General features: G+C 33.6%; 1 protein-coding gene across 1 annotated transcript; it reads left to right on the top strand.

Annotated features, from left to right (window-relative positions):
• Nucleotides 1–10,366: 10,366 nt before the first annotated feature.
• Nucleotides 10,367–15,714, top strand: LOC149028629 (protein trichome birefringence-like 10). The gene is made up of 4 exons (XM_089138380.1): nt 10,367–10,985; nt 11,386–11,775; nt 13,093–13,251; nt 14,637–15,714. Exons 1-4 carry the CDS (start codon nt 10,543–10,545, stop codon nt 15,013–15,015), a joined length of 1,371 nt encoding a protein of 456 aa, XP_088994506.1. The 5' UTR covers nt 10,367–10,542; the 3' UTR covers nt 15,016–15,714.
• Nucleotides 15,715–16,183: the final 469 nt, after the last annotated feature.

Below are 16,183 nucleotides of genomic sequence, written 5' to 3' on the forward strand. Positions count from 1 at the left end.
ACCCGTGGACTTCTATTTAGATTGGCAAGGAAGCAGAGTGACTAAACTGTTATGCTATCTTTTACCATAGGATGTCTTGACACTTAATCTTAGCCCTTAGGTAATCAAATGAGTTGGAGCAGAAGTACAGTAGAGTTACACTTATACTATGCAAGGTTTGAAATTTGTACTTTCACCAAATTTTGATTTCTTTGGGGGTGTCTGTTTCAGTAGTCATTTTGTTTTGACTTCTGTTGAAGCTGAAATATTTAGAACCACTTACTGTGGCATAAACTCTTCTATACACTTACTGTGACATTGAAGTGAAACCTTTTATTATCTGGAATTTTGGCTTGAGGAGGAGATTTTGGAGATTTGAAAATCAGAGACAAGGCATAATTCCCTATCTTTAAGTTTCAGGCTTGACCTGAAAGGCAGCATCAGCATGCAATACTATGTGGAAGGCCATCTGGAAATTTAGTTGCCTTTATATAGTCTTGACACTATCAATTGGAGTATAACTATGGGAGAGATGGTTCTAAAACAACATCTTATCAAATTCTCTGCTTAAAGTTTTCTTTATCAGATGGAATCTGCCAATTGACTTTGGATCAAGGAACAGCATGAACAGATGTAAACTTAATTAGACATCAAGGAAGGATGACTTGTTATTGATCAACTTGATTGGTTCATATATTTGCACTTGATGGTACATGCACTTTTATAAAAAAAGGGCGAACCAGGTATCAAAGGCTTCCATGCAAGTAGAGTCCAGTGAGCGAATCTTCTATGGAGTCTCACCCCCAACAATTGTTGTTGAGACGTTTTAATGTCTTGACCTCAAACTACAACTATTGGGGTCCACCAAACACTGCCCAAGGCCCATTGCTAGGGTATTCCAGTCCTATGTTAGAAATCTTCCCAATAGCGAAGAATTTTGAATAGAATGAGAAACTTGATTTCTCAAAAAGTATGTTTGGTTGCAAATGGGAAAGGGAAAGAAAGTGAAGTGAAGTGAAGTGAAAAGAATTCTTTTTGTCCCTTTTATGTCATTTTGGTTGCACATGGAGTAAATGAATTTACCAAGTTGTTTGGTTGGTTGTACAATTGATGAAAAATTAACGTAAATTTTTTAAAGATTAACCTATTTTATTTCAAGTGCCTTCAATGGTATTCAATGAAACAAGACTACTAGTGCGGCGTATTGTATTGAAAATATGACGTGCCCTGTCAATCAACCCAGACTTTGCGTACATATTGACGACGGTATTGCAAATATACATGTTTATGTCCATTAGCTTAGGTTTTTTACATCATTCCTTGGGGGATTTTTTTTAATATTTTTTATAAGTAAATTAAAATTACATTTTTATTTGAAATATAAAAATTATTCTAGTTAGAAAAAATAATATCCCAGTAGTCGAGTTCTTAAATTATTTTATTGAAAAAATAAATTTCACTTTACATCAAAATATTTGCATTTCTCTAGCAATAAAACCAATTGGAGATTGTGTTGAAACTATGCGCTTTAAGTGGGACATGGACTTGTCCCTTTCATTCAGCTTGGATTAACATCGGTCTACATCATCCTTACTGGATTATAGCTAGCCAAAGAGCACTTTGAAAGTTGTTTTTCGTACATTGTCATTTTCGATAATTAATTCTAAAATAGTTTAGAAAAACTCACAAGATAGAATAATTTGTTCTTACTCTTCTCTCAAAAATTCTACTACTGATCCACCAAATTTTGAACTACTATCTTTTTTTCTTGCGTGATATTTCAAAATAATACAAATTATTCTTCTTTTTATATTTTTTAATACTTTATGATCATTTTTTTTCTTTTTTGTTAGGATAATTATTGATGCCCCTTGTATTATTATTATTTAACTATAAAATTACTATTTCTCCCTCACTTTTAATGATGTTAAGAGATTGTTAAAGTTGTGTATATACAATGTCCATTTTGCCCTTCGCTTGAATTAATGATGACCTAAAAGATGATATTCCATACATTTAAAAAAAAAAAAAAAAAGAAAACAAAACCACCCCTTAAATAAAAATTATATTAATTTTAAATAAAAAAAGATTAGATAACAACAAGAAGAGAAGAAAAAAAAAAAAGAAAAAAAAAAAAAAAAATAATTAATTTTTTTATTTTTTTTAAAAAAAAAAAGTCACACAATTATAAAAAAAATAAAACAAAATAAAAGGGCCCCCAACAATTATAGGAAAAAAAAAAAAAAATATAAATAATAAATAAAAAAAAAAAAAAAAAAAAATATATATAAAATAAAGAGAAAATATATTAGATACAAAGAAGAAAGACAAGATGAGTTCAATCAGAAGTGATTCATTCAATTGAGTGTATTACATATTTATAGTAGAAGGAACATCTACTCTGATATGGAAATACAATATATGATTCTTGCACACAATAAAGATATTCTTGATATGGAAAGATAGATTGCCGCCCAAGATAGAAGGTACATAGAATGGAAATATTGACTGCCAATATTGTGTAATGAGATGGTTGTGATCTTCACCAATATTGCATCCTGAGGTAATTGAGATCTTCAATTGGAAGTACAATCTCTTTGGGGTAATGGACATCCATAATAAATATTATTTATAACACTCCCCCTTGGATGTCCATCAATAGATAATGTACCTCATTAAAACCTTACTAAGAAAAACCCTGTGGGAAAAAAATCTTAGTGAAGGAAAAAGAGTATACATATCTAAATAATACGTATTGGTAGCTGCCTCATTAAAAACCTTACCAGGAAAACCCAGTGGGACAAAACCTTGGTTAAGGAAAAAGAGTGCAGCACGTATTTTACTCCCCCTGATGATAACATCATTGAGTATCTTTGAATACGTACATTCCATTATCATATACCAACTTCTCAACATTTGAAGTAGGCAACGCCTCAATAAATAAACCTGTCAAGTTATCACTTGAACGAATTCAATGAACATATATTTCACCATTTCATTGAAGATCAAGAGTGAAGAAGAATTTTGGTGAAATATGCTTCGTTCTATCTTCTTTGATGTATCATCCCTTCAATTGAGCTTTGCATGCAGCATAATCTTCATATAATATTGTTGAAATTCCTTCTTCTAGTAGAAGACTGCATGCTTCATGATTGTGTTGTATCATTGATCTTAACCAAATATAAAATAGCTAACATTCACTTGAAAATAAATAGCATGTTTGAGATCTAGTTTTATGTAGATCAGATAAATATCCTGCATCTGCAAAACTAGTAAGTTGATATCCACATTCATAAAATAATATCATGTCAATAATTTCTCAAATATACTGAAATATATGTTTTATAACATTTCAGTGTCTTCGTATTGGAGAATAAATAAATCTTGTTAATACACTTATAGAAAATGCTACATCCGATTGTGTATTATCAGCAAGATACATTAATGCCCCAATTGCACTAAGATATGGTACTTCAGGACCAAGAAATTCTCCACTTTTTTCTTGGGGTCGAAATGAATCTTTCTTTATATTGAGCGATCTCACAACCATTGGGGTACTCAATGGATGTATTTTATCTAGATAAAATCTCTTCAAAATATTCTCTATATAAGTTGATTGATGAACGAATATTTCATTCGTCAAATGCTCAATTTACAAATCAAGACAAAACATTGTCTTTTCAAGATTTTCATTTCAACTTTCTTAAAATAATCTACTGCTTTTGGAAACTCTTCAGGAGTTTCGATGATATTTAAATCATCATCATATATACTTACTAAAATTAGATCCATATCCTTTAATAAAGGCACAATAATAAATTAGATCATTTTTATGCTTTTCATTTAGTAAATATCCACTCGGGAGATTACCATATATGCCTTGATAATCTTTGAAGCATTATTGAACAAACTTCCTAGGAATTTTTATATGCTTCAGTCATTTTGAATCCTTCAGGGATTTTCATATATATTTCACACTCGAGTGAGCCATATAAATAGGCTGTAATAATATCCATTAGACGCATGTCAAAATTTTCATATACTGCCAGATTAATAAGATATCTGAAGGTGATTGCATCCACCACAAGAGAACATGTTTCCATGTAATCAATGCCAGGCATCTGCGAAAATTCTTGTGCCATAATTCATACTTTATATATCACGATTTCATTATTTTTCTCATTTCATTTTTCGCGAGAAAACTCAATTGTACCCCACTGGCTTTATACCTTCAGGATGTTGGACTACAGGTCCAAAAACTTTAATTTTCAAGCGAATTCAATTCTGCTTGAATTGCGTCTCTACATTTTGGCCAATCATTTCTTGATTTATATTCATCAACAAATTTATATTCAAGATCCTCGTCTTGATGTATTATTTCAACAATAACATAATATGCAAAAATGTTGTCGACAACTTTATCTTTTCGGTTCCATCTTTTTCTGCAATGACATAACTAATCGAGATCTCTTCATTATTTTCAGGTACACTGAACCTCTTCCAGGTTTCATAGAAAGTTATGTCTTGGGGATTTTCATAATCAATTGTCTCCATTTTATGATCATTTTGATCATTTGCTCCTTTCTTTTTTTCTAGGATTTTATCCTTAGAACCGATTGATCTTCCACATTTAAAACGTGGTTTAATTTCATTTGCCTTTGATAGATTGTCCTGTTTGGGACATCAATTCTAATTGGAGCATTTACAGTTGGAATATGAGATTTAGTAACTCTTAGCGAGTCGACAAATCGGCAATTGATTCACAATATTTATTGCATTATCCTTTGAACTTCAAATTCACAGTGCTCAGTGCGAGGATCTAATGAGATAGTGATAATGCATTACAATCAATCTCTTTTTCCAATTGTTTATTCTCTCCCCCTCATGTTGGAAAAACTAATTCATTAAATAAATCTCCTATCATTGGCAATATATTGCATTATATAAGGAGATTTATATCCAACATATATTCCCAACTTTATTTGGGAACTCATCTTTGTGCGCTGTGGTGGAGCAATTAGAACATAAGCCGCACATCCAAAAATTTTAAGATGAGAAATATTTGGCTTCTGACCATAAGCCAATTGTAATAGGGAGAATTTATGACAACCTTTTGGCCCGATGCGTACAAATGATGCTTTGTTCTCATAAACAATGGTTTAGCAATTAATTGGAGACAATTAATAAATAATTTTACCAAACCATTTTGGATATAAACATGAGTAACAGGCTATTCAACTGTGATCTCAGTTGTTATACAATAATCATAAAGCCTGAGATGTAAATTCACCAGCATTATCAAGACAAACTGTCTTTATCTTATAATTCATAAATTATGCTCTTAATCTCATTATTTGAGCAAACAATCTCGCAAACACCAAATTGCGAGTTCATAATGAACATACATGTGACCACTTTATAGATGCATCTATTAAAATCATATATTATCTGAATGGTCCACATGATGGGTGAATGGGCCCATACATTTCACCCTCTATACGTTTCAAAAACGTAGAATGTTCAATCTCAACTTTAGCTGGTGAATATTAATAATAAATATTTCTTGAGAACAAACAATACAAGAAAATTCACTTAATTGAAGAATCTTCGGGTTCTTCAATGGATGACAATTGAATTTTCAATAATTTTTCGCATCATACTTGATCCGGTATGGTCCAACCGGTCATGCCAAATAATAAAATTATTGGAATCAATGTTCATTTGATTTACCCAAGCATGTGTTTCAACCATGCGATATTAAATGTAGTACAAATTGGGAGAAATATCTAATAACTTTGTATAGATATTTACTTATACCATTATTTGTAGTCTCAATCTGATAATAATTTTGGCAAATAGCTTTGAAACTTAATAAGTTTCTTTGAGACTTACTACAAAATAATGAATTATTTATAACCAATTTTATCTCCCAGATAATAATAGATTAGCTCTTCCGGAGCTTCCAATCAATGTTGTACTACCGATTTTATATGAACATTGGCTTCCGTATCATCAAATAAGAGAAATATGTATATTTTTCTCTCAGTATAATATACGTCACAGCATATAAGAGAATATTCACATTCTTCATCAAAATGAAACAAAATATATTAAAAGATATATAGAAAGTCAATAAAAAAAAATTTATAGAAGAAAAAGATTAAATTTAAGATAAACTAACATATGAGATGAGATTTGAAGAGAAAAGAATTACATAATCAAATCTTCAACTATTATCTTCAAAGAAGTTTGCAGCATCTAGATATGTAGTACATGTGAGGCCATCAAAATCATTCCTTTTATAGGCAAAAATTGCTCAAGTATCATGATTTTGGAAAATCTAATTTATCTCCACATTATTTTTATTTCTTTAATTAAGGCTTGACAAAGCTTAATTAAATATTGTGGAGTATGATAGATACATGTCTAATAGCTTTCATACCAAATCGGTAAAAAATATTATCTTCACTTCTTGAATTGTTATATTGAGAATCCTTATTATTCTCTTATTTACTTCCATAATAATGACGGTAATTATTCCGTCTTTTGCCTCATCCTCTTCCACAGTCATGACCATAATTTTAATTTTGCCTTCTTTCAGGCATATCATGAATTGTTGCATTCACTTCAGGGAATGGAACAGAACCAATAAGACGAGCTTCATGACTTTTCATTAATAGTCCATTATTTTACTCAGCCACAAATAGGCATGATATCATTCAGAGTATTTCTTAAAACTCCTTTTACAATATTACTATTGTAACAACAAATCTGAAACTTGAAAATTTGCTGGGATATTTTCATGAATAATATTTTCTCCTTATAATTTCAAAAGAGAATTAATTTCAAAAACTACAGAACTGTATTTATTTACAGTTTCAAATCTTGCAACTTCATGTGCATCTGTAGAACTGTATTTATTTACAGTTTCAAATCTTGCAACTTCAAGTGCATCTGCAGAACTGTACTTATTTACAGTTTCAAATCTTGCAACTTCATGTGCATCTCAAAACTGTATTTATTTACAGTTTCAAATCTTGCAACTTCATGTGCATCTCAGAACTGTATTTATTTACAGTTTCAAATCTTGCAACTTCATGTGCATCTCATGAATCATGATTTCAAATCTTGCAACTTCATGTGCATCTGCAGCGGTATTCATTTACGGTTTCAAATCTTTCAACTTCATGTGCATCTAGAACTATATTCATTTACAATTTCAAATCTTGGAACTTCAGATGCATTTAACAATCTTTGTGGTGCAAAGCTAGCGACCACTATATACAATAAATAAAACCACAATCATTAAAGCAACATAATATCTTATTATTTGATTGATTCTTATATTCAATAAAACACATACCTTTTATCATGATGCACTTACATTTCAAGATGGACAAGGTAAACTCCATTGTTTACAAAAACGTGCGAGGAGATCGATCATTATTTTCACTTTGGAATAGAAAACATAATGATACATTGTCTGCTGTCTTTCTTCTCAAAACGCAATACTTCGAGCGGATTCGTTCTTCGAGCGGAATCGTGCTGATAACGTGTTATAAAATAAAGAGAAAATATATTAGATACAAAGAAGAAAGACAAGATGAGTTCAATCAGAAGTGATTCATTCAATTGAGTGTATTACATATTTATAGTAGAAGGAACATCTACTCTGATATGGAAATACAATATATGATTCTTGCACACAATAAAGATATTCTTGATATGGAAAGATAGATTGCCGCCCAAGATAGAAGGTACATAGAATGGAAATATTGACTGCCAATATTGTGTAATGAGATGGTTGTGATCTTCACCAATATTGCATCCTGAGGTAATTGAGATCTTCAATTGGAAGTACAATCTCTTTGGGGTAATGGACATCCATAATAAATTTTTTTTTTTTTTATTTTTTTTATTTTTTTATAAAAGGGGTTTTTTTTTTTTTAAAAAAAAAAAAAAAAATTTTTTAAAATTTTAAATAAAAAAGGGGATTTTGTTTTTATAATGAGGGGGGTAAAAATTTTTTTTTTTTTATTTTTTTGTACAATCGAACAAGTGAGATCATTATGATCCAAATCCTTTAAATAAAAGTTTAAAACCACCCTTAATAGATAATAAACTTAAAAAAAAAAAAAAAAAAAAAAAAAAAGCTTGGTTACATGACTTGTGTATAGTTTTATGCTTCAACAAAAAAAGAAGTGTATAATTTTATGCAACGGAGGAAGGATATTTTAGAAAAATTAAAAACATATACATGTTAGGCATTTTTCAAGGATGGAGTGCTATGAGAAATGCTGGCAAAAAATTTTCTTTTACAATTTATTTTTTTAAATAGATTGATTGACGTTTGACTTGATATAAAATAAATAAATATTTATTGTGGTGGTGCTATCCATGTTTTTAGCACCCCTTCCTACCGCGAGAAAAAAAAATCTTTTTTATTAATAATTTATTTATTTGTTTTTAACGAAATGCTAATGATTAATTTGGACTCCTAAGTTCTTGATGTATCACCTGAAGTGTTATTCTTTAATATTTGTTGACCTTTTTATTGCATTTTTTTAGTTTACTCTTAATAAATTATTGTAAGAATAATTTGATCGTGCCATCCATTTCCCTAACACTCCTCTCTCTCTCTCTCTCTCTTTTTCTCACACCGAACTTCATTTATTCAAATAAAAATATATGGATAACTTACACATAAGGGAATCAAAGAATAGAACCTAAGATAAAAAGGGGGTGGGGAATTTTGATACACAAATCGATTCTAGGAACAATGTTTAAAGTATTTCATGATACCATACGATACTAGCCGATACGTATCCATATTTGACCAAACCAATACGATAAATCTCGATACGTCTTTTCATTGAATTACACTAAAATACATTAACCAAAGCGATAAAATACTTGATATAGAACGATACATCTCTTAAAATTACCTAACCTATACGATACTCGATACCGATACTTTAAACCTTGTCTGGGAAAGTGCTTCAGACCTGACAAGCTCGCCACGAAGTTAACTTCTCTCGGAATATGTGAAAAAGTGCATTCGGTGAAAACCTCTAACGCTCCTCTCTTTTCCTCACTTTTTTATATGGAAATCTAATCTTGATGAGGAGGTCGGTGAAGGGTGAGGTGAAGGTCTTTGTTAGGTTCTTTGCCATGAGGAAAGGAGACAGAAAAATAAATGGAGATGGACATATGGGTCTTCGAGCTTTGATTTAGTTCTTAGCTATGAAGAGAAGAAGGAAGGAAATGTTGATGAAAGATTGAAAAATTCACTCACATATCTCTTAGAGGGAAAGTAAAGGAAAAAATGAAATAAAATGAAATAAAATAAGTTAAAAGAATAGAGAATTTTGTAACGGGACACATGTCGCTACCATGGGTGTAGTGGGACTGTGGGAGCATAAATCCGTAGAGGATCCGGAGTTTCCATATTATTATCTTACATTTATCAAAAATATCTACAAGGTGACTTCTATTATTTTATTGTAAATAGATTTTACTGAATAATGATACGGACAATATGAAGAAACTAAAACATATAATGCAAGAATTATACTTTTTCTATATAAAAGAGATTTATTAAAATTAAAGTTTGTAATAAATTAGAAAATTACCTAGAATAGAAGATTATAATAACTAGTATACCTAAAAAAGAAAATTACAATAAATAAATACCAAAAATTCAAAATACACACAATATTATCAGATAATTTTTTTTGGATAAAATATAATATCAGATAATAATTATTTTTATATTTAATAGCTTCAATTCTAGAAGTGATACAGGAATTAGTTTCCAATTCTACTGCCCAATAATGTTAAAACCATTTTGACTTTGCTTGGGTCTTGCATTAAGTCAGCCGTTGGATCAGAATTTCGGTTAAAATTTTGATCTAAATCATTAAAATTCAACGGTTGAAATTAAATTTCGACTGAAATTTCGGATCCAACGGTACGAAATCTCGGCTTGACGGTCCCAAGCAAAATTAAAGACGGAAATTTTACTCAAATGCAATGGTAGAATGGTCTGGTTTGAACCAATTCATATTTCGCCTTGACTGATACGAACCACATAATCTCTCTCTCCATGAGATGGAGTCATGGACACACGACTCACTGTCACGGGCCACACAACACGGAGACATGACGCTTCCGGCTTCCCCCATTATCGCACATTCCGAATTTTCCATCTTCTCTCTGCTCTTTCTGATTTAAATTATCGGTTTCTTACAAGTATTTTTCTTTTCCTCTTTTACTTCGTTTTCATGGTGGTGGTGCCATTCTTGGGTCTGTTAAATCTTCCCACATAGCTTTCACCAGGGGAAAAAAAAATATTCCTCCCACACAGCATAAATGGAAACGCCCTTTCCTCCTTGACACTCTCATCTGTCTGTATTCTCACTTGCTTTCTCGTTCTGGGCTTTCTCGTTCTGGAGTTCTGTCCTCGGCTGACACTACCCAGTTTCAATAACCACAAACAGCACAAAGAACGAAAACAGCATACCTCTTCAACCGACCATTTGAACAAAATTTTCCTCACTCCAAATGGTGAAGAGCCCATCTCCCCAAGACCCAGAAACAGTGTCTTCTTCGGAGGTTTTGAAGAGGAACAATCGTCTGAGACCTCAAGAACACTATTTCGGCAATCTTCGCATGTTTGTTGTTACTTTCTTTTGCTTTGTTGGCTGCTGCTTATACTTGGATTACAGGTTTGGTACTAACGGGTCTGGGAATCGGAGACAGTTGCAGAAACGCTTATGGTTGGGATTTGAAAACTGGAATAGAGTTGAAAGGGTGGGATTCATCGAAGTCGGTGGTGAACGGTGTGATTTGTTTGATGGAGAGTGGGTTTGGGATGAAAGCTATCCGCTTTACCAATCCAAAGACTGCAGGTTTCTCGATGGTGGATTTCGTTGTTCTGAAAATGGTAGGCCGGATTCTTTCTACTCAAAGTGGCGATGGCAACCCAAAGATTGCAACTTGCCCAGGTTCTTAATCTCACATTCTTTCTTTCTAGTTTCTTCTCCAACATTTTTCCTATTTCTCAAATGTATACCTTTTCAGTTTTCAATTTTCTTCTTCACTCAGAAGAATTCCAATGTTTCTTTCGTCCACTAGTTTGGATAATTCTTCTTTTCCTTTACTTTCTTGCTTTCTTTCTATCATCGTTTGTATTTCTCTGTACTTGTGTTGAAATCATTAGCTTTTTCTGTAAAATTTTGGATTTTCTCTGAAGTTTTCCGAGACTGATCGTCCAAATTAAACACCTACTTTGTCCAGTTCTTGATTTGGTCTGAACAATTCTTCAGTGTTCTTAGCTTTACCCGTGAGATTCTGGATTTGCTCTGCAATTAAGTAACGACTTGGATTTCCCTTTTTTTTCTTAAGATTTAATGCAAAGGAAATGTTGGAGAAGCTTCGGAACCGAAGGCTGGTATTTGTTGGTGATTCAGTTGGTAGAAATCAATGGGAGTCCATGCTCTGTCTGCTCTCAGCAGCAATTCCTAATGAGGATTCAATTTACGAAGTGAATGGCAGTCCAATCACAAAGCACAATGGGTTCTTGTCGTTTAGGTTCAGGGACTTCAACTGCACTGTGGAGTATTACAGAGCTCCATTTCTTGTGTTGCATGGCCGTCCACCAGCTGGAGTTCCAGGGAAGGTAAAAACAACCCTAAAAGTGGATCAACTGGATTGGAGCTCTGCACGGTGGAAAGATGCAGATGTACTTGTGTTCAATACTGGTCACTGGTGGAACTACGAGAAGACCATTAGAGGGTACATACTCTATCAAATGAAGATAATTCTTATTTTACCCTCTCTTTCATTTTTATTTTAGTTATTAGTTTTCTTATATGTAATCAACTAGATTTCGAACAACCCCAATTTTTGGTGGATGTAAAAACCCTTGAACCTGCCTGGGTTTAACAGTTCAGGCCCCCTCAGTTACACAAAACTGTCTCCATACCCATGTGACACTTCACTCATGGGGACTCAGACCTTGGACCCTGTGGCCAAAGCACATTGTCCTAAACCAGCTGAGCAAGCTCAAGGGGTAACCAGAGTTTAAGTAACAGCAAGAAAAGCAAGGGATAACAAAAACTAACTTTTAAGTAATCTATATATAGAGATTTAAAAGCATTATCAAAGTTTTGCAAAATGTTGATTTGTAGAATAGGTTTTCTCCCTGTTGTCAATGTCGAAAACCAATCACTCTGCACACGAACAATTTATGTTGGTTTTAGTCATTAACAGAGGAAGGAAATTTGATTTGAGTTAAATAGGTTTTTTTTTTCCGGCTGAGTAAAACCTTCAAACTTTGAAGTACTCCCCCCCCCCTTTTTTTTCTTCTTGAGTTCTGGTTAAGTTTGGAGTGGCTTATTTATTTTGGATGTTGTTTTTTGAAAAGCTTATTTGATAGTTGGAGAATAAATTAATGCTCTTATAATTCAGGATTTCATTCGAAAATATTAGGTGTAGTATAATGAGGATTTTATAGGCCTTATTGGTAACTAAAGGATTGAATGTCTTTATAGGACTAATTAGCTAGAAATGATCTCAAGACTATAATTGGATTTGGCACCTGCAATCAGTATTCACCAGTATGTGTACTGGTCTATACACCATTACGACTTGACTGTAGTTAGTTTGGTTATTTATTTTATATGAGATCCAGATGACAGTGGAAATATAGGAAAATATTGTGAAGATTATATTATGAGCTGACATGCTGATCAATGTCCATGATAAATGAAAATGCTTTCTCTGGTTCAAATGGTTTTTCCCCACTCTGTTATCAAATCATCTGTTGAAGTGCTGATTTTCTATTCCTCATAATTTTTGTATTGCTAGTTCTTATTCTTGAGTGGTTGAACTGTGAAATCATATAAACTATCTCTAAAATAGATGTTGTATGGCAATTACATGATGCTGGAATTGTCTAGGAGATGTCAATTTCTTAGAAGATTTGAGAATTGGGAAAGCCAAAGTGTCAACATGATCAGAATTATAATTTATTTTTATGGGTTATGCTTCAGTATCAATGTGAAAATCACAATTAACCTGTATACTCAACTCTTTTTTTCTTTCCATCAGGGGTTGTTATTTCCAGGATGGGAAGGAGGTACAATTTGATATGAGCGTAGATAGTGCATATCAGAGGTCAATTACCACCTTGGTCGACTGGATTGGTAGGGAAGTGAATATGAGCAAGACACAGATCTTCTTCCGCACCTATTCCCCTTCACATTTCAGGTTTGTCCCAATAACTTGATTAGTTATCTCAATAATATTTTCATTTCAAATTTTGTGTGTGTGACTTTGCAGTTTGCATTTAAGCTTGACAGTGCTTAGCCCCTATTACCAACGACCAAATGAAAAGGAAAACATGAAAGAACTAGGATTTGATATTTGTTGAAGCTTGTGTGATACTGTTTTTGTACTATATACACCTAGAAAATAAATCCAAAATTTTGGGGAAGTTGGGAGCTTTAAAATTCAAGCCATCCTTTCCAAAAGATCTAAATATTTGTGCTGACGTGTAAAAACTCATATAATCCATATTGTAGGTTAATTTAATATCTTTACCAATTATATTTGAAAGAAAGTCATAGCCTTGCAATATTCCCAAGGGTTGTTTTATGTAATATTAAAATGCAAATCAAACTGAGGCATGATTGACCAGGCTGATTTGCTTGTAGAAATCCTCCAAATAGTGTCCATTTAGTGGCTAGCTGTACCCTCAGTAGCTAAGTTTAGTAATTGTTAAACCTTGTGTACTCACTTCATATCTTGAATTGCCATCCTGTATTTTGGGAAGTGAGCTCTTTGAATGACTTTAAGTCTCTCATCATTCATGGTTTTTTAGATTTTTATCACTAAACCACCCCAACCCCCATAAAAGAGAAAAAGAAAAATGGAAGACTTTATCTTTTTGGTGGACCCTGTCCTGAGGGCCCAAAGAACATTGGGGGAGAATTTTATTCAAAAGGACTTCATCCATTGATTGAGTCTTGGCCACACAAATTAATTCATTCATGTTTTGAATTTTTATGCTGGTTGGAATAGAATTTGTAATTTTTTTCTTTATGTGTCCATGCCAGCTTGTCATTCTTGCAGATTAGCAGCTTCTTAATACTTGAATTTTCTGGGTTTGGTTAATCTGTTTCCTTCATGTTGGACTTACTGATTTGTTTACGAGTCATAAGGGTTTGAAGCTGAAACATTTTTTAGTTGTTCTCTCCTTCAACCAGTCTGTCTTAGCTTTTTATAGCCTACTGCTACTTTCGTTTAACCAATTCCTTGAATTATACGTTTTCCAGTAGCTCTGTGGAGCCTTCTTTACTTTGAAATTGCTGTTGTTAAGGTTCACACTCGAGTCTTTTAGGAATTTTTGTTCTGTGAATCATGAGACCATCATTCATATAGTCACTTTTGAGTATGTATACACTTTTGGGAGTGTGCTATTACTCATATGAGTTCTCTCACATTTAAGTACATTAATGTGCTGAGCTTCTGGTTATCTCTCTTTAACCTGCCAGCCAGCATCAGGTCCACAAAGGAATTTAACTCTATTTTGATAATTCTGGATGAATGTTGACATGCTTTACGCAATTTTTATTACTACCATGACTTTACAGAGGTGGAGATTGGAAGGATGGGGGCGCCTGTCATTTGGAGACTCTACCTGAACTAGGTCCATCACTGGTTCCATCCCAATCTTGGCCCCAGTATACCATAGTAAATGACATACTACAAGCACACTCAAATAAGCCACAGGTGATGGGATTGGATGTGTTGAATGTAACCTATATGACCTCACTGAGGAAAGATGGTCATGCATCCTTGTACTATCTGGGACCAAATGCTGGGCCTGCCCCCATTCACAGGCAGGATTGCAGTCATTGGTGCCTCCCTGGGGTACCTGATGTATGGAATGAGCTCCTATATGCACTCTTCCTTAGGCGGGAGCTTGCTCGGACTCACAACTCTACTGTATCTCCTCCGGCACAAGTGTGATCCCTGATTATCCACTGGGTTGGAAGACTGATGTAGATCATACTAATTGCTAGCTAGGGTAAATTTATCTCCTCAGGCACAGGTGTGATATATGAAGCTCCCATCATCACTTGGTTGGAGGACCGATGTAGATGATACTGATCGCTAGCTTAGATAAATTTGGGGCCAATGGATAAGAGAAGAGACATGGTCATGGTTTGTGATGTGGTCATGATCGGTGATATTTTCACATGAAGTCATTTCAAAGGTTGATGAGTTTCAATTTTCTACCAAAACAGTCATCGTAAGCTGCGGGGAGTTCAATTTCTGGAGCCTCTTGGACCTGATTGATGCTTCAAAGTTCAGACATACAGAAGCATATATTTCTGGGGTGCGTATGAACACATGATTTTCTTCCCAATGCAACAGACGAGACGGACAGAACAACCGAAGTATATAACTGGTCAATTTTCGACTTGATCACATATTGTAACTGTTAAAAAAATAAATGATCCAAAATTTTATTTTACTTTGTTGTATTCTGTATAGAGAAAAAACAATATTTTCCCCATGTGTGGTTGAATACAGAGAAAGCTGTGAACCTTAGCCCCTCATCACTGATGCAGGAAGCTGAGGATTCTGATTTATCTAAACTAACTCTGATAATAACAGAGAGAAGGTACTATAGTTTCAGTTTTACAAATTTAGTTGATTTTGGTAATTGAGCATTACTTCATCAGCCATTTCGACTTGCATCTCTCCTAAAACTTGGAATGCGGAAAGTAGGGCTGTGGGGGGTTGGTTTTTTTTTTCCCCCTTCTTTTCGGGGGTGGTGTTTAGGGTTGGGGAAGAGTTCCACTGCAGAACACCTTAAATCCTTTTTGGCCCCATGAAACGAAAAGCGAAAGGCCCTGATGGGAGAGCTATGTGCCATTACAAACTCTGCTCTGGACTTTTGAAACTCCAGTGTTTCTGGCTTTAAAGTTGTTGATTGGCCCTGATGGGAGAGCTATGTGCCATTACAAACTCTGCTCTGGACTTTTGAAACTCCAGTGTTTCTGGCTTTAAAGTTGTTGATTGGCCCTGATGGGAGAGCTATGTGCCATTACAAACCCTGCTCTGGACTTTTGAAACTCCAGTGTTTCTGGCTTTAAAGTTGTTGATTGTGTAATGGTGTAACGGTTCTGGT

Source organism: Hakea prostrata, chromosome 1, assembly GCF_041222555.1.
Source record: "Hakea prostrata isolate BN-2017 chromosome 1, UWA_Hpros_2, whole genome shotgun sequence".
Taxonomy (NCBI): Eukaryota; Viridiplantae; Streptophyta; class Magnoliopsida; order Proteales; family Proteaceae; genus Hakea; species Hakea prostrata.

Coding starts and splice junctions, on each gene's coding strand:
- LOC149028629 (XM_089138380.1), top strand. CDS start 10,543: ATGGTGAAGAGCCCATCTCCCCAAGACCCAGAAACAGTGTCTTCTTCG. Junction 10,986..11,385: donor AAAGATTGCAACTTGCCCAG/GTTCTTAATCTC, acceptor TTTTTTCTTAAG/ATTTAATGCAAAGGAAATGT. Junction 11,776..13,092: donor TACGAGAAGACCATTAGAGG/GTACATACTCTA, acceptor TCTTTCCATCAG/GGGTTGTTATTTCCAGGATG.